This window comes from Hylobates moloch, unplaced genomic scaffold, assembly GCF_009828535.3.
Source record: "Hylobates moloch isolate HMO894 unplaced genomic scaffold, HMol_V3 SCAFFOLD_8, whole genome shotgun sequence".
NCBI lineage: Eukaryota > Metazoa > Chordata > Mammalia > Primates > Hylobatidae > Hylobates > Hylobates moloch.
In genome coordinates, this window is record NW_026652283.1 from 59,141,533 (window position 1) to 59,166,153 (window position 24,621).

The 24,621-nt window shown below is 37.2% G+C and overlaps 1 protein-coding gene across 1 annotated transcript in view; it reads right to left on the bottom strand.

Moving 5' to 3' along the window:
- Positions 1–2,829: 2,829 nt before the first annotated feature.
- The window catches only part of LOC116473207 (rab GTPase-activating protein 1-like), a 435,590-nt gene continuing 413,798 nt past the window's right edge, over positions 2,830–24,621 (bottom strand). The window contains exon 11 of the mRNA XM_058443073.1: positions 2,830–2,946. Within this exon, the coding sequence (XP_058299056.1) occupies positions 2,845–2,946 (102 nt within the window). The 3' untranslated portion in view covers positions 2,830–2,844. The remainder of the gene's footprint in view (positions 2,947–24,621) is intronic.

A 24,621-nucleotide genomic window follows, 5' to 3' on the forward strand; every position in this document is an offset into this window, starting at 1 on the left:
TTATTATACTTTAGGTTTTAGGGTACATGTGCACAATGTGCAGGTTTGTTACATATGTATCCATGTGCCATGTTGATTTCCTGCACCCATTAGCTCGTCATTTAGCATTAGGTATATCTCCTAATGCTGTCCCCCCCCCCCCCACCCCCCACCCCACAACAGTACCCAGAATGTGATGTTCCCCTTCCTGTGTCCATGAGTTCTCATTGTTCAATTCCCACCTACGAGTGAGAACATGCGGTGTTTGGTTTTTTGTCCTTGCGATAGTTTACTGAGAATGATGTTTTCCAGTTTCATCCATGTCCCTACAAAGGACATGAACTCATCATTTTTTATGGCTGCATAGTATTCCATGGTGTATATGTGCCACATTTTCTTAATCCAGTCTATTGTTGTGAATCTGAACTTCTTTACGGATTTTACTTCCTCATCAGCCCTTCAAATGTTTGCTGTCCCTGGGATTTAATCTTACTCTATTCATTCTTCTAGATGATCTGATGTACTCTCATGACTTCAGCTTTCATTTCTCCTCCAGCATTAATCTCCAGTATGCAACTGGCTGCTGAACATATATCTCCACCTAGATGTCCCAAGAATATCCTGAACTCAAATAATTAGAAACAAAACTTATCATCGGACGGGTGCAGTGGCTCCTGCCTACAATCCCAGCACTTTAGGAGGCCAAAGCAGACGGAACACTTGAGGTCAGGAGTTTGAGACCAGCCTGGCTAACATGGGGAAACCCCATCTACTAAAAATACAAAAATTAGCCCGGTGTGGTGGCGCATGCCTGTAATCTCAGCTACTTGGGAGGCTGAGGCAGGAGAATCACTTGAACCCAGGAGGTGGAGGCTGCAGCGAGCTGAGATCATGCCACTGTACTCCAGCCTGAAAGACAGAGGGAGACTTCATCTCAAAAAAAAAAAAAGGCCAGCGCGGTGGCTCATGCCTGTAATCCCAGCACTTTGGGAGGCCGAGGCAGGTGGATCACGAGGTCAGGAGATCGAGACCATCCTGGCTAACATGGTGAAACCCCGTCTCTACTAAAAAATAGAAAAAATTAGCTGGGTGTGGTGGCGGGTGCCTGTAGTTCCAGCTACTGGGGAGGCTGAGGCAGGAGAATGGCATGAACAGGGGAGGCGGAGCTTGCAGTGAGCCAAGATTGCACCACTGCATTCTAGCCTGGGCGACAGAGTGAGACTCGGTCTCTAAATAAATAAATAAATAACTCATCATCATCAACTTCTAAACTTTTTCCTTCATTCAATCTCCATAGATATATTTTCTATCTCAACTCAAAATACAACACTCATCCAGTCACCAAAGCCAGGAAACTAGATATGTCACCTTTGACTGCTCCTTTGCCAATCCATCCACAAAACCTAACAATTTTGCTCCCTGAATATTTCTTAATTCTGCTTTTCTCTGGGTTCTCAACATCTCTCATTTAAATTGACATTTTCTTTTCCTTTCTATTATTGTTATTTTTTTGAGACAGGGTCTCCTTCTGTTGCCCAAGCTGGACTGCAGTGGTGCAGTCAAGGCTCACTGCAGCCTTGACCTCCCAGGCTCAAGTGATCCTCCCACTTCAGCCTCCCAGGTAGCTCACCACCACTACGGGTGCTCACCACCACACCCAGATACCTTTTGTGTGTGTGGTAGAGATGGTGTCTCATTATATTGCCTAGGCTGGTTTTAAATTCCTGGGCTCAAGTGATCCTCCTGCCTCAACCTCCCACAGTGTTGGGATTACAGGTGTGAGCCACTGTGCCTGGCCATATTGATGTTTTCTACCTGGTCTCTCTGCTGCTGTCTGTTTCCTTTAATTCTGCCCTTTACACAGGTATGAAAAGATTTATCTAAAATGATCATATGACTGTATTATTCCCTTGCTCCAAAGTGATCAACGGTTCCTCATTAGCTCTAGAATAAAGCCTGCATTTTTGACATATTACAAAGTCTTCACAATTTCCCATCTTACCATTTTTATGTCATACCACTCCCCATGTACAATTGGTAGAGTAAACTGTAATTTCATATTGTTCCCTTTGTATGCTGTGCCCTATCATATTTCCATACATTTTCTCATATTGTGACTTTTGTCAATAATTCTTTACCCCTCCCTTTCCCCTCTCACCTCCAATCTCAGTTCTGTCTTGACAAAGCTGCCGCCTCCTCCAGAAAGTCTTTTCTGAAAGTTCTGGCAGAGCTTGGTTGGGTAATTCTCCTCTCTATTCTCTTAACCTGTGTATCACTTTCACTTAGCATACTGTAAGTTATTTAATGAATATGTATTATTTTTGTCATCAGAAAAATAAAGACACATAAAAGAGAATAAAAATTATAAGTACATGCCTACATTATCTGTGCCCCATCCTGGACTACGAAGTCTTTGAGAACACAAATTACAAATGATTCATCTTTATAACCCCATTTTCTAGCCCAGTACCTGACAATTGATGCTCAATAAATGATCTGTCAAATGAAGGTAACCGAAAGGAAAGAGGATATATAAAAATACATCACAGAAACGATAAAGGACTTCCTTGTCACAGTATAGTGGGTCTTATTGGTCCAGGTCCTGATATTTGGGCAGTTACAGTGACTTCTTTAATTCCAGAGGATTCTAGTTAAAAATAACTCCAAATAAGCAATTTATCCTTTTCTAGCCAACAAAACTAATTCCATTGAGAAACTGTCCTATTTTTGACATCATATCTCTTACTTTATCACCTAACGTACATTTTAAAAAAGATATGCCATATGTACTCTCCATCAGGTGAATGGGAAATAAGAAGGAAGAACAAAGCCAGTAGAAAGTAAAATAAACTTGGCAGCACTGTGCTATTTATCACATGGACTGTTACTTACATGCAGCAGTAATACAGCAGCAAGAAAAGACTGCCCTTGACAGTACCCAATGTCTTCATCATACACAGAGTAGGCCTAGAGAAAAGATGAAAAGAAAGAAATATGGTAAATAGTCACAGATTTTAACTTAAATGTTAGCTCATACCAGGCTCCTGCTTGTTCCTGTCCCTGGGCTGTCCACCACAATTCCACTGGTCTTTCAACTTGAATGTGTATACCACTAGCACAGTGAGATCCCCAAAGAGGCTGTGTATTTCCCAAAGCAGCTCTATGTCCCTTTATCCCAGGTTCATCTTTAAAATTTTGAAGTAAAGAGATGCTCAGAGGACCTAAGTTAATTTTAAAAGATCCATTATGGTTTAAGATCAGCTGTATGAGGCCCACAGGAGGCAGAGGCAAAGGGTAGGAAGAGTAAGAAGATTCTTTCTAAGGTTGAAGTATGGGTTCAAATGCACTAAAAGGGGGAAATCTTGACATTGCTGAGACTGAAGTGCAGATCCACTATTCTGACAACCCCACGCCAAAAAAAAAAAAAAAAAAAAAAAAAAAAATACCCTTTAGAACCTCCAAAACTTCTCAAAGGCCTTTTAAACTACCTTGCCATTTTCCATGAAGGCTGAAGAGTAACAATGGTTCTCCAATCTATACCACTGGGGCAAACCAGAAATATTTAGCATTGCCCCATGCTTTTTGCAAAATGGCTGAGAGCCTCATGCTACATATATAACTGCTATTTCAGGAGCTTTGGCTATTCCACAGCTTTAACGTCATTCTAACCAGGCCATCTGGAATACAGCCAAAGAGGCCAATTCCTAAGAAATATAGCATTCCTTGGGAAGTAGCTATCATATCATTCAACTTAACATTCCCTCTTAGTTTTCAGAGGAAAGGAAATAAGGCTGTATGCTTAGTGTATACTAATTAGTACTTCAAACATCTAGGATTCTCTAATGCAAACAAAAAGACAACATGTTAGTTTTTGAGAGGCTGAATCAGTTACAGTAGGTAGAGTGTGCAGATCAAAGGGTAAAGAATAGGAGTTAGAAAGCTTTTTCTGTAAAAGTTCGGATAGTAAATATTGTAGACTTTGAGGAACACTTATAGTACCGGTTGCTTGTTTTTTTTCTTAAAGGACAGGACTTTTTTTTTTTTTAAACAACTTTTTAAAATGTAAAACCATTCTAACATTGGGGCAGTACAAAAATAGGCTTCATGGTCCAGTCACTGAACCCTGAATTAGAATTTTTTTAAAAATTTAGATGTTTCGATGTATGTGTGTGTGTGTGTGTATATATATATACACATATATATACACACATATATATATACACATATATATATACACACACACACACACACACACACACATATATATATATATATAGAGAGAGAGAGAGAGAGAGAGTTTTGCTTTGTGTCCCAGGCTGGAGTGCAATGGCACGATCTCGGCTCACTGCAACCTCCGCCTCCCAGGTTCAAGCTATTTTCCTGCCTCAGCCCCCTGAGTAGCTGCAATTACAAGGGCCCACCACCACACCCAGCTAATTTTCATAGTTTTAGTAGAGACAGGGTTTCACCATGTTGGCCAGGCTGGTATTGAACTCCTGACCTCAGGTGTTCCTCTCACCTCAGCCTCCCAAAGTGCTAGGATTACAGGCATAATCCACCATGCTCAGCCTGCCAAATATATTTTTAAAAGACTCTCAAAGAATACTACTGAAATCCAGGATCTGTATCTCATCTCATGTATTCCATCTATCTGTTGTACTTCATTTTAGTGAGGAGATTTCCATTTAATTTAATAGAATGTATTTTGATTTTGTCAGTATAAAAATTGTCTCTGTCTAGGACAAGGCTTATCAAAGATAACTAGGAAGGCTTAACTTATGGAGGGTAAGTGTAGTATTCCCCATGTGCCAAAGTTGTCAGAGCACAGAGTCTGGAACTCCCTTTTACTCAAAAATATAAACTTTATTGATGTATGGTTTATACTCAGTGAAAGGCATACATTTTAATTGTACAGTTCCTTGAGCTGGAGCACTTGTGTAGCCCTGCCATTATAAATATTTCCATCACTCCAGAATGTTCCCCCATGCCTCTCTTTGGTCAAACACCTCCATTCCAGGCAACCACAGATCTGAATTTGATCAGAATATATTAGTTTTGCATTTAAAAAAATTTCATATAGATGGAATCATACAATAATGTACTCATATCATATGTATGCTTTTGTGTCTAGCTTCTTTTACTCAGCATAACGTTCCTGAGATTCTTTCATGTTGTTGTGTGCATCGGTAGTTCATTCCTTTTCATTGTTGAGTAGCATGAATACATACTGTATGAATATCCTATGATCTGTTTATTCATTCCTCTGTTTCCAGCTTTCAGCTAGTATGAATTGAGCTGTTAATATATACACGGCGTTTGTGGATACAGATTTTCATTTTCCTTGAATAAATACCTAGGAATGGAGGTTCAAACTTCAAATGTTAAATGTAAGTTTATCTTTATAAGAAATTGACAAATTGTTTCCCAAAGTGTTTATACAATTATTATACCCCTAGCAGCAACATATGAGAGTACCCCTTGCTTCACTTCCTTGTCAATACTTGATACTGTCAGTCTTTTTCCTTTTAATTAATTCCTGTAGTTTTGACTTTCATTTCCCTGGTGGCTAATGGTATAGAAAATGTTTTTATGTACTTTTAGACAACTGATACATATTCTTTCGTGATTTTTCAAGTTCCTGCCCAATTATGTTTTGTTGATTTTTGGTTTTTGTTTTTTTTAGAGGCAGGGTCTGGCTCTGACACCCAGGCTGGAGTGCGGTGGCATGATCACTACAACCTCTACCTCCCAGGCTCAAGCAATCGACTCACCTCAGCCTCCTGAGTAGCTGGGACTACAGGCTGCCCCACCACACCCAGCTAAGTTTTTAGTAGGGATGGGGTTTTGCTATGTTGCCCAGGTCTGGAGCTCCTGGGCTCAAGTGATCCGCCCACCTCAGCCTTCCAAAGTGCTGGGATTACAGCCTGCCCAATTGTTTAATTGAGTTGTTCATCTCATCATTGTTGGTTCCTACGAGTTCTTCATTCTGTATATGTTCTGTATACAACTCTGTCTGAGTCCATTCTGGATGCTATAACCAGAATACCACAGACTAGTTAGCTTATAAACAAAAGAAGTTTATTTCTCATAGTTTTGGAGGCTACAAAATCCAAGATCAAGGCACCAACCAATTCAGTCTGATGAGGGTCAGTTTCCTGGTTCACAGAAATTGTGCCTTTTCATTGTCTCCTCACATGGTGGAAGGGGCAAACAAGATCCTTCCGGCCTCTTTTATTAAAACACTAATCCAGTTCATGAGGGTTCCGCCCTCATGATGCAATCACCTACCAAAGGCTCCAGCTCTTAATAGTATCACCTTGGTGGTTAGGATTTCAACATATGAATTTTGAGGGGACACAAACAATGGGACCGTTGCCAAGTCCACTGTCAGATATGCATATTACAAATATGTTTTCCCAGTTTATGGCTTGCATTTTCATTTTCTTAATGCTGTTTTTCAAAGAGCAAGTTTCAATTTTGAAAAAGTTCAATTTAATAGCTTTTGTCTTTTATGGTTCATATTTGTGTTTGTGCATGCCCTGTTTTTGTGTCATGAATATTTTTTCCTATGTTTTCTTTAGAAGTTTTTTTGTTTTGGCATTTACATTTAGGTCTGTAATCCACTTTGAAATAAGAAGTTTTAAAAACCTGGTAAGTCTATGTTCTACAACTTAGCTCTTTTGCAAAACAGTTTATTCTAGATTCCTTGCATTTCCATATAAATTCAGGAACTAATTTACTGTCTTCCCAGAAATGCCTACCGTGATTTTGACTGGGATTGTGTTGAATCTGTAAGTAAATCTGGAGAATGATATCTTCACAATACAGAGTCTAAAAGTCATGAACCTGATATATCTCTCTCCATTTATTATTTCTTAGGATTTTCTACATGCGTAACCATGTTGTTTGTGAATGTTAGTTTTACTTCCTTTAGCCATATGCCTTCTTTTCTTGCCCTACTGCACTGACTCCAGTACTATATTACAATGTATTCCAATACAATGGTGAATATAAGTGCTGAAAGAGGAAGGACATCTTTGTCTTCTTCCAGATCTTAGAAGTCAAACATTGTCTTTCACCATGAAGTATAATGTTAGCTATAGATTTTCCATAGATATCCTTCATTAGGTTTAGAAGTTTCTCTCTATTCTTACTTTGCTGAGCATGTTTTATCTTCTATGGGTACTGAATTTCTAAAATGCCTTTCGTGCATCTATTGCAATTGAGAGACAGCACTAGCTGGATTTCCTAGGCCAACTAAGAATCCCCAAGCCTAGCTGGGAAGGTGATTGCATCCACCTTTAAACATGGGGCTTGCAACTTAGCTCACACCCGCACACCCGACCAATCAGGTAGTAAAAAGAGCTCACTAAAATGCTAATTAGGCAAAAACAGGAGGTAAAGAAATAGCCAATCATCTATCGCCCAAGAGAACAGGAGGAGAGACAATGATCGGGATAGAAACCCAGGCATTAGAGCAGGCAACGGAAAGCCCCTTTGGGTCCCCTCCCACTTTATGGGAGCTCTGTTTTCACTCTATTAAATCTTGCAACTGCACACTCTTCTGGTCTGTGTTTGTTACGGCTCAAGCTGAGCTTTCGCTTGCCATCCACCACTGCTGTTTGCCACTGTCACACACCCGCCGCTGACTTCCATCCCTCCAGATAGGGCAGGTGTCCGCTGTGCTCCTGATCCAGTGAGGTGGCGTCCAATTGGGCTAGAGGTTCGCCATTGTTCCTGTGTGGGCTAAGTGCCCGGGGTTCATTCTAATGGAGCTGAATAGAGCTATAACACTCACCACATGGCCCAAGATTCCATTCCTTGGAAGCCGTGAGGCCAAGAACCCCAGGTCAGAGAAGAGGCTTGCCACCATCTTGGAAGCAGCCCGCCACCATCTTGGGAACTCTAAGAACAAATACCCACCAGTAACACAATGATCATATTACTTTCTCCTTTATTCTGTTAATGTGGTAAAATATATCGATTTTCAAATGCTGGATCAACATTTTGTAACTGGGTCAAGAGTTATTATCCTTTATATTACCGGATAAAGTTTGTTACTCTTTTTTATTTGTTTTGTTTTGTGGGGTTTTTTTGAGAATATTTTATGAGGAATATTGGTCTGTAACTTCTTTGGTAATGCCTGACACATTTTGGTATAGGGTTATGCTGGCCTTATAAAACAAGTGTGTCAGTGTTCTCTGTCACTCTGCTTCTGAAAGAGTTTCGTGTAAGACTGGTATTAATTCTTCTTTAACCATCTGGGCCTAGAGTATTCTCCTTGAAAAGGTTTTTATTATGAGTTAAATTTCTTTAATGGAAATAGAACTATCCACATTTTCATTTTCTTTCTGTTTCAATTTAAATAATGTGTGTTTTTCAAAAAATGCTTCTTTTGTATGTAAATTGTTAAGGTTACTGATATAAATTTGCTCATAATAGTCCCTAATTGACTTTTTAATACCTGTATATGGTTTATCCTCTTTCATTCATAAAAGTTTAAACTTATATTTTCTCTTTTCCTTGATTAGTCTTGGTAAGGATTTATTAATTTTATTAATCTTTTCAAAGATCTGGCTTTTGGTTTTATCTTTTTCTTTTTTAAATACATTTTCTATTTCATTTATTTCTGTTCTTTATTATTTCTTTCCATCTATTTACCTAGGCTTTAATTTGCTCTTCATTTTCTAGCTTGTTAAGATAGAAACTTAGATCTATCTTCTTTTCTAATATAGGCATTTAAACCTATAAACTTGCCTGTAATTTCTTGATACCTTTTAAAAATACCGATAATGGTGCCAATCCTGGCCAACTGTCATCATCCCCAAATATGATAGGTCAGTGGGGTGGTATATACCCAGCTGTCTGTCAACCCAATAGATTTCAGCATAATAGTTTCTGTGAAGATCTAGGCAATTCCAACTCCAAGGCTATAGCCTCAGAAAAATTTGGGGTTATGCTACCAAGGCAAAGGTTCAAAACTAGGACCACTGTGGCAACAACCTTAGCCATAAGAAATGAAGTGGAGTACATGGCAAAAGCAGGTCTACCCCAGCTTCCTTTTTAGGTCTCTTCCTTCAGATGAAATTAACTAGATAATTTACAAATGCCTCCAGTAATTTGTAACAGAGGTGTTATGCTATACATACGCTCAAATGTTAGGCATAATTAATCCTTGAGTTGTTATTAATGGTTTATTATAAGTTCTAAAAGCAAATGAATATGTATCTTCCCTGATTCTTGTTTGTTTTGAGACAGGTCTCCCTCTGTCGGCTCACTGAAGCCTCCACCTCCCAGGCTCAAAAGATTCTCCCACCTTAGCCTCCCAAATAGCTGGGGCTACAGGCACATGCCACCATGCCCGGATAATTTTTTTTTTTTTGGTAGAGATAGGGTCTCACTATGTTGCCTAGACTGGTCTCAAACTCCTGAATTCAAGTGTTCCTTCTGCCTCAGCCATCCAGAGTGCTTGGATTACAGGCATGAGCCACCCCATCTGGCCACTTCCCTGATACTTATGCTATAAGTGGGACAAATGTGGAAACAAATATTAAAATCTTGATGTTCTATCCATCTGTCCAACTTTAACATAAACCATCTACAGACGACTCCTTTAGAAAATGATATCCCCTCGGATTAAGCTATCATAAATTTTTTGAATCCAGTATCTGTTCAAATTATGAGAGGAAAGAGGAAGGAAGAAAGGAAAAATTCTATTTTATGTAACATAAAAAAGAAAATCAGATTAGTATAGATACCACCATATCTATTAATCTATTACCGCCAGTTCAATTAATCAAACCATATGATGGCTGAAGCTAACAGTATCCAAAGATGTTGGAATACTACTGACCATGCTATCGCTTCAGTAGAAGCAGTCACCAAAATGTAAACTTTCATTGGAAAATAGATACATTTCTTCATTCATACACAAAGCACATGCTTCTCAAATAATCCTTTTATATTTTAAAATCAGGAATCTTTTCACTTAGAAGTTGAAACTCCAAACGTTAAAATATTTGATCAGCTGCTTCAATCCAGGGAGAACTTCAGTTTGCTTTGTTTTTGCTTTGTCACAAAAACTATTTAAAATCTCTATGGAAGAACATTTTCTAATACTCACAAACTGAATAAGTAACCTAGTGAATTCTACAGTAACAGTTTCATCTGACTTTTTACTACCAGGAGAAGCCTCTCAAAATCTGTAATGAAAAAACTGAAACAGTAAATCTAGTATGAATTCCCTAATATTTAAAAGGGCCATCTTCATCAACTACACTCGGCAAATCTATTAAAAAGCCTTCTTAGAATAATATATTGTAGTCTCAACAATACACAGATCTATAAAAGCTTCTGTTTTGTCAACTAAAATCAGAACTTCCACAGGATAACTAAAATATTTTAGGGATAAGGTCATCAGTTAATATCCCATGCCCTAAATTACTTTTCAGGCTGCAGTCACTACTCCCAGGCCATCCATTACAGACATGTGGTAAATCAAGGTAGTATTTGTGTAAGTACCTGCTTCAAAGCTGCTTTTTCTTTCTTTTACTTCAAAAAAAAAAACCTCAGTTTTACTTGCAGTTACCTCTGTTATCCACCAGTGTGCTAAAAAGGTTTTTGTTACATATGAATAAGAATACAAATCTGGCTCTTAAAATTTCACAAAAGGATAATGACAATATGCTTCTTTCAAAAACGTTCCTTATTTTAGCCAAAAGCTTATATTAGGAGAAGTATAAGAGCTACAGGGGCTTTTAAGTACCACTATGTTTGGGTTATAATTCAGCACGTGGCCAGAATCACATAGATTTCATGACATCTAAGAACTAGGTGATAGCAATGCAGTCTTTCAGCTATTAAAAACTCTGAACACTCAAAAACAATTTATTTTATTACAAATCATGTTTATGGAGGTATAATTTATATGCAGTAAAAGTCATCCTTTCCTCATTTTCCTTGAGGAAGACATACTATGGGATTTATTGATGACAAATACTTCCACATTCTTTAAATATTATCTCTGTGTGAAGCTAAATAATTAGGTAGCAAAGTACCATATTCCACAGAACTATCTTTACTGAGTTAGCATTTGACATTACATATTCAGCCTTTCAGACTTCAGCATGCTCAAATCTAGAACCCCAGTCCATATAAGAATTTGGATTTAGGTACCACATACGCATCTTTTATAAAAGCACACTGAAGTCACTGTCTACCATATTACTCCAAATTCCCATACCTAGTATAACCATGTATCTTTGGTTATATTTTTCCAATTCTGTGCCTGAAAAATAAAAAAAATGGTGCTCTTATTTTTTAAAAAGAATGCATTAAGAGACATATATAATTTAGCATTTTCTTTTTGCTTTCATTAGCAGAAATTAATAATCAAATTCATTACTCAACTGTACAAAATAGCTCATCTCAGGTACTTGAAAGCATCTTTGTCACTGTGTTTATCTATTTTTACATGAGTTTTAATTTTGTAAACTCTTTCAGATCTTTTAGTAAATAGAAAGGCAATCACTCAGTCTAAAAAAAAATCATATTATGGTCCATTGTTCTCCTTTAACTTTTTCTGCTAATGATATTATCATTCTCTGTTCAAATGAGAGAAAAATTAGATCATGGGAATCGTTATCTAATGAATGTGAAATGACCTTTTCTTCATTATCATCAGTTTCCAGACCTCTGCCTAATCTTGAAAGATCAATTAGTGAACTCAAACAAATTTACAAGAAAAAAACAAACAACCCCATCAAAAAGTGGGCGAAGGACACGAACAGATACTTCTCAAAAGAAGACATTTATGCAGCCAAAAAACACATGAAAAAATGCTCATCATCACTGGCCATCAGAGAAATGCAAATCAAAACCACAATGAGACATCATCTCACACCAGTTAGAATGGCTATCATTAAAATGTCAGGAAACAACAGGTGCTGGAGAGGATGTGGAGAAATAGGAACACTTTTACACTGTTGGTGGGACTGTAAACTAGTTCAACCATTGTGGAAGTCAGTGTGGTGATTCCTCAGGGATCTAGAACTAGAAATACCATTTGACCCAGCCATCCCATTACTGGTATATACCCAAAGGACTATAAATCATGCTGCTATAAAGACACATGCACACGTATGTTTATGGCGGCACCATTCACAATAGCAAAGACTTGGAACCAACCCAAATGTCCAACAACAATAGACTGGATTAAGAAAATGTGGCACGGCCGGGCGCGGTGGCTCACGCTTGTAATCCCAGCACTTTGGGAGGCCGAGGCGGGCGGATCACGAGGTCAGGAGATCGAGACCACGGTGAAACCCCGTCTCTACTAAAAATACAAAAAAATTAGCCGGGCGTAGTGGCGGGCGCCTGTAGTCCCAGCTACTCGGAGAGGCTGAGGCAGGAGAATGGCGTGAACCCGGGAGGCGGAGCTTGCAGTGAGCCGAGACTGCGCCACTGCACTCCAGCCTGGGCGACAGAGCAAGACTCCGTCTCAAAAAAAAAAAAAAAAAAAAAAAAAAAAAGAAAATGTGGCACATATACACCATGGAATACTATGCAGCCATAAAAAATGATGAGTTCATGTCCTTTGTAGGGAAATAGATGAAACTGGAAATCATCATTCTCAGTAAACTATCGCAAGGACGAAAAACCAAACACCGCATGTTCTCACTCATAAGTGGGAATTGAACGATGAGAACACATGGACACAGGAAGGGGAACATCACACTCCGGAGACTGTTGTGGGGTGGGGGGAGGGGGGAGGGATAGCATTAGGAGATATACCTAATGCTAAATGACGAGTTAATGGGTGCAGCACACCAACATGGCACATGTATACATATGTAACAAACTTGCACATTGTGCACATGTACCCTAAAACTTAAAGTATAATAATAATAAAATAAAATAAAAAAAGAAAGATCAATTAGTATCCTTTTACTTATTTTTCTTTGATTTATATAGTTATATTTGATTGCTTAATTTGTACTTTGATCTAGAGCTCATGGGTGTATGTGAGCTCATGGATGTGGAGGAAAGGGAACCCTCATACACTCTTATGTGTGTGTGTATTAGGGGTTGGAAGTAGGATAAAGAGAGAATACAGAAAGAAAAAAGGAAAGAAATTATGGAAAAGTTTGAATCCTATCCCTATTTGGAATATTCCTGAATACAGTACCTGTCTGTTCCTTTTCTATGAACTAGGAACTCTGAGATTTGTTGATAACAAAGCATGTTACATAAATGATAAATATATTCTCAAGGCTTCCCCTTTCCCATGAAAGACGTCTAAGTGCAGGATTCCTTAAAACTGTAGATCTCCAACCGTAGTATAAAACTAGAAATCAGTAACAGGAGGAACATATAAAAATTCACAGGTACATGGAAATTAAACAGCATGCTCCTGAACAATCAATAAGTCAATGAAGAAATTATAAAGAAAATTTAAAATTTTTTTGAGAAAAATGAAAATAAAAACACAACATACCAAAACCTATGGGATGCAGCAAAAGCAGTTTGAGAGGGAAGGTTACAGCAATAAATGCCTACAAAGAAGAAAGGTTGCAAATAAAAAACCTAATCTTGGATTTCAAAGAACTAGAACAACAAAGACAAACTAAGCCCAAAATTAGTAGAAGAAAGAAAATAAAGATCAGACCAAAAATAAATGGAGTAGAAAGTAAAAACAAAACAAAACAAACAAACAAACAAACAAAAACCTGTAATCCCAGCTACTCAGGAGGCTGAGGCAGGAGAATCGCTTGAACCCAGGAGGCAGAGGTTGCAGTGAGCAGAGATTGAGCCACTGCACACCAGCCTGGGCGACAAAGGGAGACTCCATATCAAAAAAAAAAAAAAAAAAAAAGAAAGAAAGAAAGAAAAAAAATCAATGAAATGAGTTGTTCATTTGAAAACATAAACAAAACAAACAGCTAGACTAAGAAAAAGTGAGAGAAGACTCAAAATCAGAGATAAAAAAGGAGACATTACAACTGATACTACAGAAATTAAAGGATCATAAGAAATTAAAATGCTCATCATCACTGGCCATCAGAGAAATGCAAATCAAAACCACAGTGAGATACCATCTCACACCAGTTAGAATGGCCATCATTAAAAAGTCAGGAAACAACAGGTGCTGGAGAGGATGTGGAGAAATAGGAACACTTTTACACTGTTGGTGGGACTGTAAACTAGTTCAACCATTGTGGAAGTCAGTGTGGCGATTCCTCAGGGATCTAGAACTAGAAATACCATTTGACCCAGCCATCCCATTACTGGGTATATACCCAAAGGACTATAAATCATGCTGCTATAAAGACACATGCACACGTATGTTTATGGCGGCACTATTCACAATAGCAAAGACTTGGAACCAACCCAAATGTCCAAAAACGATAGACTGGATTAAGAAAATGTGGCACATATACACCATGAAATACTATGCAGCCATAAAAAATGATGAGTTCATGTCCTTTGTAGGGACATGGATGAAACTGGAAAACATCATTCTCAGTAAACTATCACAAGGACAAAAAACCAAACACCGCATGTTCTCACTCATAGGTGGGAATTGAACGATGAGAACACATGGACACAGGAAGCAGAACATCACACTCCGGGGACTGTTGTGGGGCGGGGGGAGGGGGGAGGGACAGCATTAGGAGATATACCTAATGCTAAATGACGAGTTAATGGGTGCAGCACACCAACATGGCACATGTATACATATGTAACAAACTTGCACATTGTGCACATGTACCCTAAAACTTAAAGTATAATAATAATAATAAATAAAAAATAAAGAAATTATTATGAACAATTATATGCCAACGAATTAGATAACTTAGAATGGATAAATCTGTCTACATATGCAACTGATCAAGGATGAAATATTACTGATTCAGTCTCCTTACTCACCTATTTCTTCATGTAGATAAGGAGACTGAATCAGTAATAAAAAGTCTCCTATCAACAAAAAGCCAGATAGTTAAAAAAACTAACAAATATTTTAAAATATAGCTGAATTCTACCAAATATTTAAAACACTAACACCAATTCTTCTCAAACTCTTCCAAATAATTGAAGGGGAGGAATTACTTCCAAACTCATTCTGCTAGACCAGCATTACTCTGATACCAAAACCACACAAAGGTACAACAAAAAAAGAAAACTACAGGCCAATATATATGATGAACATACATAAATATCCTCAACAAAATACTAATAAGCCAAATAGAACACCACATCGAAAAGATCATCAACCACGATCATAATTAATCCCAGGGATGCAAGGATGATTCACTATATGTAAATCAATAAATGTGATACATCACATTAGAAGAAGAAATGATAAAAGTCAAAGTCATTTCAATAAATGCATTAAAATCATTTGACAAAATTCCACATCACTTCATGATTTAAAACTCTCAAATAAGATGCAAAAGAAATGTACGTCAAAACAGTTATGGCCATATATGACAAACTCCTAGCTAACATCATGCTGAATGAGGAAAAGCTGAACTGGAACAAGATATGGATGTCCATTCTCACTTCTATTCAACACAGTACTGGAAGTCTTAGCCAGAGAAATGTGGCAAAAGAAAGAAAGAAAAGGCATCCAAATTGGAAAGAAAGAAACCGAATTGTCCCTGTCTGCAGTTGACATGATTTTATATATGGAAAACCCTAAAGACTGTACCAAAAAACTGAGAATGAATAAATGAATTTAGTAAAGTTGCAGGATACAAAATCAACTTATAAAAGTGTGTCAGTAGCATTTCGATGCACTAACGGTGAACTATTTAAAAAAAGAATCATGAAAACAATTCCATTTAAAATATCTAGAGGTTTATATCTGAAAGACAGGCAATAACAAATGCTGGCAAGAATGTGGAGAAAAGGGTACCTTTATACACTGTTGGTGGGAATGTAAATTAGTACAACCACTATGGAGAACAGTAAAATGGAACTACCATATGATCCAGCAATCCCATTGCTAGGTATAACCAAAAGAAAGGAAATGAGTATATTGAAGAGATATCTGCACTCCCATGTTTGTTATAGCACTGTTCATACTAGCCAAGACTTGGAAGCAACATAGAGTCCATCAACAGATGAATGGATAAAGAATATGTGGTACATATAAACAATGGAGTACTATTCAGCCTTAAAAAATAATATCCTATCAATTGCAACAACATGGATGGAACTGGAGATCATTATGTTAAGTGAAATAAGCCAGGCACAGAAAGACAAACATCACATTTTCTCACTGATCTGTGATATCTAAAAATCAAAATAACTGAATTCATGGACATACAGAATAGAAGGATGGTTACCAGAGGCTGAAAAGGGTAGTTGTTGGGAGAATGCAGGGAAAAGGTGGGGATGATTAATCAGAAAAAAAGAAGAACGAATAAGACCTACTATTTGATAGCATAACAGGGTGACTATAGTTAATAATAACTTAATTGTACATTTTAAAATAACTAAAAGGGTGTAATTGGATTGTTTACAACACAAAGTATAAATGCTTCTGAGCATGAATACCCCATTCTCCATGATGTGATTATTTCACATTGCATGCCCACATCAAAACATCTCATGTAACCCATAAATATATACACCCACTACGTACCCACAAAATTTAAAAATAAAAAATAAAATAGCTATAAAAACATTTAGGAATAAAATTAACCAAGGAAGTGAAAGATCTGTATATTAAAAACTATAATATATTGATGAAATAAATTGAAGACACAAATAAATGGAAAGATATTCCATGTTCATGGACTGAAAAAATTAATATTGTTAAAGTGCCCATAGAGTCCAAAGTGACCCATGTATTCAATGGAATCCCCATAAAAATGCCAATGACATTCTTTACAAAAATAGAAAAATAAATCTTTAAGATTTATAGACCTTGAATAGCCAAAACAATCTTCAGCAAAAAGAACAAAGCTGGAAGCATCACATGACTTGGCTTCAAAATACACTACAAAGCTATAGTAACCCAAACAGCATAGGATTGGCATAAAAACAGAAAGCTAGACCCAAGAAACAGAATAGAGAGCCTGGAAATAAATTCACACATTTACAGCCAACTGATTTTCAACAAAGGTACTAAGAACATACAATGTGGAAAGAACAGTCTCTTCAATACATGGTTCTAAGAAGACTGCATATCCACATGCAGAATAATAAAGCTAGACCCTTATCTCTCACCATTTGCAAAAATAAACTGTAAATGGATTAAAGATGTTAAGACTCGAAACTATGAAACTACTAGAAGAAAATAAAGAGAAAACGCTCAAGGACATTGGTCTGGGCAATGATTTTTTTGGATATGACTTCAAAGGCACAGACAACAAAACTAAAAATAGACAAATGGGATTGCATCAAACTAAAAAGCTTCTGCATCGCAAAGAAAACAACCAACACAGTGAAGAGACAACCTACAGAATGGGAGAAATTATTTGCAAACTATACATCTGATATGATTTGGCTGTGTCCCCACCTAAAATCTCATCTTGAATTGCAATACCCAAAATCCCCACATGCCAAGGGAGAGACCAGGTGAAGGTAACTGAATCAGGGGAGCGGTTTCCCCCATGCTGTTCTCATGATAGTGAGTGAGTTCTCATGAGATCTGATAGTTTTATAAGTGTTTGGTAGTTCCTCCTGCATTCATTCTCCTTCTTGCCACCCTGTGAAGAAGGTGCCTTGCTTCCCCTTTGCCTTCCACCATGACTGTAAATTTCCTGAGACCTCCCCACCATGCTGAACTATGAGTCAATTAAACCTCTTTCCTTTACAAATTACCCAGTCTCAGGCAGTTCTTTATAGCAGTGTGAAAATGAACTAATAAAACATCTGATGAGGGGTTAACAATGAAAATTATATGAGGAACTCAACTCAATAGCAAGAAAACAAACAACCCAATTTAAAATGAGCAAAAGATGTGAATAGACATGCCTTAAAAGAAGACATACAAATGGCCAACAGGAATATGAAAAAATGTGTCACTAATTGTCTTGGAAATGCAAATCAAAACCACAATGAGATATCACCTAACTCCTGTTAGAATGGCTATTATCAAAAGACAAAAGATAACAACTGCTGGCAAGGATGTGGAGAAAAAGAAACCCTTGCACGTTTTTGGTGGGAATATAAATTAGTAAAACCATATTCAAAACAGTATGAATGTTCCTCAAAAAATTAAAATTCGAACTACCATATGATCCAACAATCCTACTACTGGGTATATATACAAAAGAAATTAAATCAATATACTAAAGAGAGATCTGCACTCCCATGTTTATTATAGCACTATTACCAATAGCCAAGATATAGAATCAACCTGAGAGTCTATCAGCAGATCAATGGATAAAGAAAATGTGATATATATATATATATATATATATATACACACACACATATACACACACACATATACACACACACACACACACAATGGAATACTACTCAGCCATAAAAAAGACAATCCTGTCATTTTCAACAACATGGATGAAACTAAAAGATACTACATTAAGTGAAGTACGCCAGGCACAGAAAAACAAATACCACATGATCTTACTCATATGCAGACTCTAAAAAAAGTTGACTTCATTGAATTAGAAAGTAGAATGGTGGTCACCAGAGGCTGTGGTGGTCAGGAGGAAGGGAATGTTGAGATGTTGGTCAAAGGATACATAATTATAGTTAGATAGGTGGAATAAACTTAACAGGTCTACTGCACAGCATGATGCCTACAATTAATGGCAATATAGTATATTCTCACAAAATGCTAATTCTAGAATCTAGGTGGCAGGTTTTTGGATGTTTACCTTGTAATTCTTTCAATTATTCTGTATATTTGAAATTTTTCCTAATAACAGTTTTGGGGAAAAAAAATCTTTGGTTGTACCCCGTCCCTCCTCCTGCTCTGGACTACAGACTACTGTGCTCCCAAGAGTAATTTATACCTTCATTAAGCAAGTGAGTATTTACTGAGCACCTATTGTATATCAAACACTGTGCTTAGTAAGGCATATACAAAGTTGAAAAGACATAGTCCATGCTCCTCAGCATTTAGCCCTGTGGAGGAGGTCAACATGTACAATGAAATTGTGCACAGTGAGAGATACATAGAAGATATATGGAAGCTCAGAGAGAAAGAGTAAATAACCAGGTCATAGCACAGGGAATAGAGTTAAAGGCAAGGAAGGCATCACAGACAAGGTGATGTTGTCTTAATTTCAAAGAAGATGGCATGACCAGAAGTGCTGCAAACTTGACCACCTGTTTTTGAAGGAAGACTATAGAAATTATTCAGGCATGCTGCAGAAAAAAGGGCATGTACAAAGGCATGAAAGAACTTGACAGATTTATTATGTGCCAGATGGAATGCTAAGTTCTTTCCTATGTTCTCATTTGATCTCATAAGTCCTATGAGATGCAAATAGGTTTAGGGAAGGTACCTAACTTGGGCAAGGTCATATAGCTAATAAATGGTAGAATCAGCATTTGAACCCAAGTGTGTTCCAACATAAAGCCCATACCCTTATTACCTTCATTATATCACTTAGATTCTCTCTGTGTTGAATTATCCTTCTTAGATATTTGTGTTTGTGTCCATGGAAGATGGGGGTACCTATGTTCTGATTTGCCTTGGGTTTCAATAGAGATGGAGGATATCCTATCCTCAAAAGGAAAAATAACAGTCTGATCAAGGGAGGCTTAATCCTTTTCATTTTCTGTCTTCTGGGCTTAGAAAGGAGGACTTTTAATTTCATTATGTAACATATTAATTATCATGCTGACCACAGGATAAAACTTAGGAAACACAGAGAGTTGATAAGGCTTAATATTTCTGCCACTAACATTTATACATAATGTAAGTTCTCCTTAATAAAATAAATATGGAAAATACTTGACTTTTTTTTTTTTGCCTTGTAACTGTTATCCATTGATAGGAATGCTAACATTGAAAATAAATTTTCACAGGGCAGTAGGAGTTTCTTGGTTAACCCGAAATACACAATGACTACTACTGCTCTTGACTTACCTTAAAATTATTAAAGAAAGTTTTTAGTTTTCCAAATAGATTATACCCAAACATTTACAATTCTCTTTTCTCCAAAATGCTCCCTCACACACAAACCTTAACTGGGTTGCTATAAGAAATACAGGATGGTATTTCTCTTTTGTCCCAGGAATAGGCAACATGCAGTACTAGTTGATAAGATAAGCACATTTATAGGTAAAAAGGAAAGCTCAGACTCATGGGAAGAATGAAAAGGGAAATCAAAAGATGTTCTCTAACAAGATAAAGAGGCTGCCATGTGAGAGTGCAAGCATGGGTCAAACTTCTAAAACATTCCCATTCAGCTTCTTGGTACTGCTAACATACTGACATATTTGCCAATTTACTTGCTATTGATAAACAGTGGCAAAGTTCATCAGTTTTAACTCTGACACGTGTTTCTCCAATTTCTAATGCAAATATTGAACTGTCACGATTTTTTCAGTACAGATTGAATAGCAACGCTGAGAAGAGACAATACTAACACAGACCTCCTTTTTACTTAAACAAGAGTTTGATATTTACGTAAAGCAATTTGCCATTTATTAGACAAACTGTTTCATCTATAATCTACAAAGAACTTCTGCCAACATGAGGCTAAAACACATAAATTAGCCTTTGGATTATCATTTTTGGCAGCAGTAGGCCTTAAATGAGTATGTCAGGGGAACAACCAAGTAAAAAATATGTGGAATAAATTTATTTACAAACTAAGAAGAGATCTGTTCTCACATAAGATGGGAGACACAAAGAGATACCAAGGAAAGCCTAATTTTCAGTAATCCCACAATCAGCTGAATAGAAAGAGGTCACAGAGTGACAAAAATCATAAGACACTAGTTGTTTAAAAGAAATTACAGAAACATTTATAGAAAGATTACTTAATATAGTACGTAAGAATACAAGTGGCTTTCAAAGAATTCTTTGCATTAATTTCTCTACCTGTTAAATAACTAACATTTATTTATTAGTTACTACTACTCTACTGTTCCATTTATTTACATATATTAATTTATTTAATCATTGTAACACCCCTCTGGGAGTAAGTACTCTTATTATCCTCAATGTTATAGATAAAGAAGATAAGGCTGGGCGCGGTGGCTCACGCCAGTAATCCCAGCACTTTGGGAGGCCAAGGCAGGCGGCACCTGAGGTCAGGAGTTCAAGACCAGCCTGGCCAAACATGGCCAACATGGTAAAACTCCATCTCTACTAAAAATACAAAATTATCTGGGCACTGTGGTGCACGCCTGTAATCCCAGCTACTCGGGAGGTTGAGGCAGGAGAAACGCTTGAACCCAGGAGGCAGAGGTTGCAGTGAGCCAAGATTGCACCATTGCACTCCAGCCTGGGCAACAAGAGTGAAAGCTCTGTCAAAAAAAAAAAAAAAAAAAAGAAAAGAAAGAAGAAAAAGAAAGAAAGAAAGAAAGAAAGAAAGAAAGAAAGAAAGAAAGAAAGAAAGAAACCATAATCACAAAATTCACTAGAGTGTTTTACTCTGGTAGGGAAAGACTGGATCTAAGAGGAGCACCTGGAAGGTATTAAAAAATATTGGTAATATTTCCTAAGTTGTAGGTTCAAGGATGTTACTTCTGTTACTTTTTCAAATAATACATTATTTTTATTCATCTGAATGTATATTACACAATTTAAAAAATTAGTTAAAATATTTTGAAAATTACTCACTAGTAATCATCCATTCAATGGTTTGTGTGCACATTGTGCACATGTACCCTAAAACCTAAAGTATAATAAAAAAAAAAAAGATTTCAATTTGGGTGATTTCTCCAGAATATAAATATATTGAAGACACATCTCAAGGCTTCACTGGAGGTTAATGTAAGATTCAAATAGTGAAGTAGTTAACAAATGACAACTATTCTTGGGAATAATTGTACAAAGTATACAAATTGGGCAAACTGTGTGCAAATATATACAGTCAATTCTCATCATTCTTAATACTCATGTTCTATAAAGGTGCCCCAACACTGAATAGGCAAACATTTAATTACTACCCCTAGGGGATAACAGAGGGTTAGGCTCCTGAGAACCCCTGGTCACAACATTTTCAGCAACAAATCAATGCACAAAGTTGTTTTAAGTGTATTTCTGTTTAAAGATACCTTATTTAATATATATTGTTGTTTCATTAATATTGAACTCATGGCCAACATTACTGTAATTCATGCGTCAACGAAGCTTATGTAATGTGTATTTTCTTTGCAAGGCACATCACAGCCTCCGAGTCCCTAGAAACACTAGACAGCATTTCAGCACTGCACCTAGAGACCATTTCAAACAGAAAAATCACCAAGAAGCACAAAAATGCAAAAAACATGACAGTAAGTATATAGCAGGAGAATACTTGTTTACAGTATGAGAGATGAAATAAGAAGGCAGAGCATCAACTTGTTCCACCTGAACTTGAAATGTGTGCATAAGGTGACTCAAATTTTTTGACACTGCATATTCACATATCAGTGAATAACCATAAAAGTATTGAGAGTATTGATTTTGTGGTTACAAATAAATTTAAGTAAGTAGGTGAATTTGCAAATACGGAATCTGTAAATAATGAGAATCAACTACGTGTGTGTGTATGTGAGTATATATACATATAAGCACAGGCATTCCCCTTCCTTAACGACAGGAATACGTTCTGAGAAATGTGTCATTAGGCAATTTTGTTGTTGTGCAAACATCATAGAGAGTACTTACACAAACTTAGGTGATACAGCTTATTACACATGTAGGCTATATGGTATAGCTTGTTGCTTCTGAGCTACAAACTTGTACAGCATGTTACAGTATATGCTATTTAGTCTTATGGACTGAATAGCAGGCAATTCTTTACTGGGTTGCTATACGAAACCATGTATGTGCTATAGTTTTATACAACAGTATGATAATTATTTGAGTGTCTAAACATAGAAATGGTACAGTAAAAATGTGGCATGAAAGATTAAAAATGGCATGCCTGTATAGGGCACTTACTGAGAATGCAGCTGGCAGGACTGGAAGTTGCTCTGGGTGAGTCAGTGAATGAGAGGTGGGTGAATGTGAAGGTCTGGAACATTACTGTACACTAATGCAGCCTTTATAAACACTGTACACTTAGGCTACAATAAATTTATTTTAAAAATATTTTTTCTTCAATGATAAAATCTTAGCTTACTGTAACTTTATTTTTAATTTTTAAAACCTGTTAACTTTTGTAATAATACTTTGCTTAAAACTACATTGTACAGCTATACAGAAATATTTTAATATTCTTTCTTTATATCCTTGTTCTATAATATTTTTCTACTTAAAATTTTTTCATTTATTTGTTTTTACTTTTTAAGCTGTTTTATTTAAAATGAAGACACAAATATCCACATTAGCCTAGGCCTATACAGGGTCAGAATCATCAATATCACCATCTTCCACCTTCACATCTTATCCCACTGAAGGTCTTCAGGGACAAAAATATGCATGGAGATGCTATCTCCAGTGGTCAAAATGCCTTCTTCGCCAGGCACAGTGGCTAATGCCTGTAATCCCAGCACTTTGGGAGGCCAAAGCAGGCAGATCATTTGAGGTCAGGAGTTCGAGACCAGCCTGCCCAACATGGTGAAACCCCATCTCTACTAAAAATACAAAAATTAGCCAGGTGTGGTGGCGGGAGGCTGAGGCAAGAGAATCACTTGAGCCTGGGAGGTGGAGTTTTGCAGTGAGCCGAGATGGTGCCACCGCACTCCAGCCTGGGTGACAGAGTGAGACTCTGTTTCAAAAACAAACAAACAAACAAAAAACAACAACCAGGCCAGGCGTGGTGGCTCAGGCCTGTAATCCCAGCATTTTGAGAGGCCAAGGTGGATGGATCACCTGAGGTCAGGAGTTCAAGATCAGCCTGACTAACACGGTGAAACCCCGTCTCTACTACAAATACAAAAATTAGTTGGGCGTGGTGGCACACATCTGTAATCCCAGCTACTTGGGAGGTTGAGGCAGGAAAATTGCATGAACCCAAGAGGCAGAGGTTGCAGTGAGCCGAGATTGCACCATTGCACTACAGCCTGGGCAACAGAGCCAGACTCCAACTCAAAAAAAAAAAAAAAAAGAGCCTTCTTCTGGATACCTCCTGAAGGACCTACCTCAGGCTGTTTTATGGTTATTTTATAAGTAGAAGAAATGCATCCTAAAATAATAATTAAAAAGCACAGTATAGTAAACACATAAACTAGTAATATAGTTGTTTACTGTCCTTATCAAGTGTTATTTACTGTACATAATTGTATATGCTATACTTTTATACACCTGGCAGCACAGTAGGTTTTATACCAGCATCAACACAAATAGGTGAGTAATGTGTTGCACTATAATGTTATGATGCTATGATGTCACTGGGTGATAGGAGTTTTTCAGCTCCATTATAATCTCATTGGACCACCGTTGTAAATGCAGTCCATTGTTGACTGAAATGTCGTTAAGGGATGCATAATGGTATATCTTACTAGATACACACATACAGCCATATCCAGAACTAGACCAAAAGAGTTTATTGC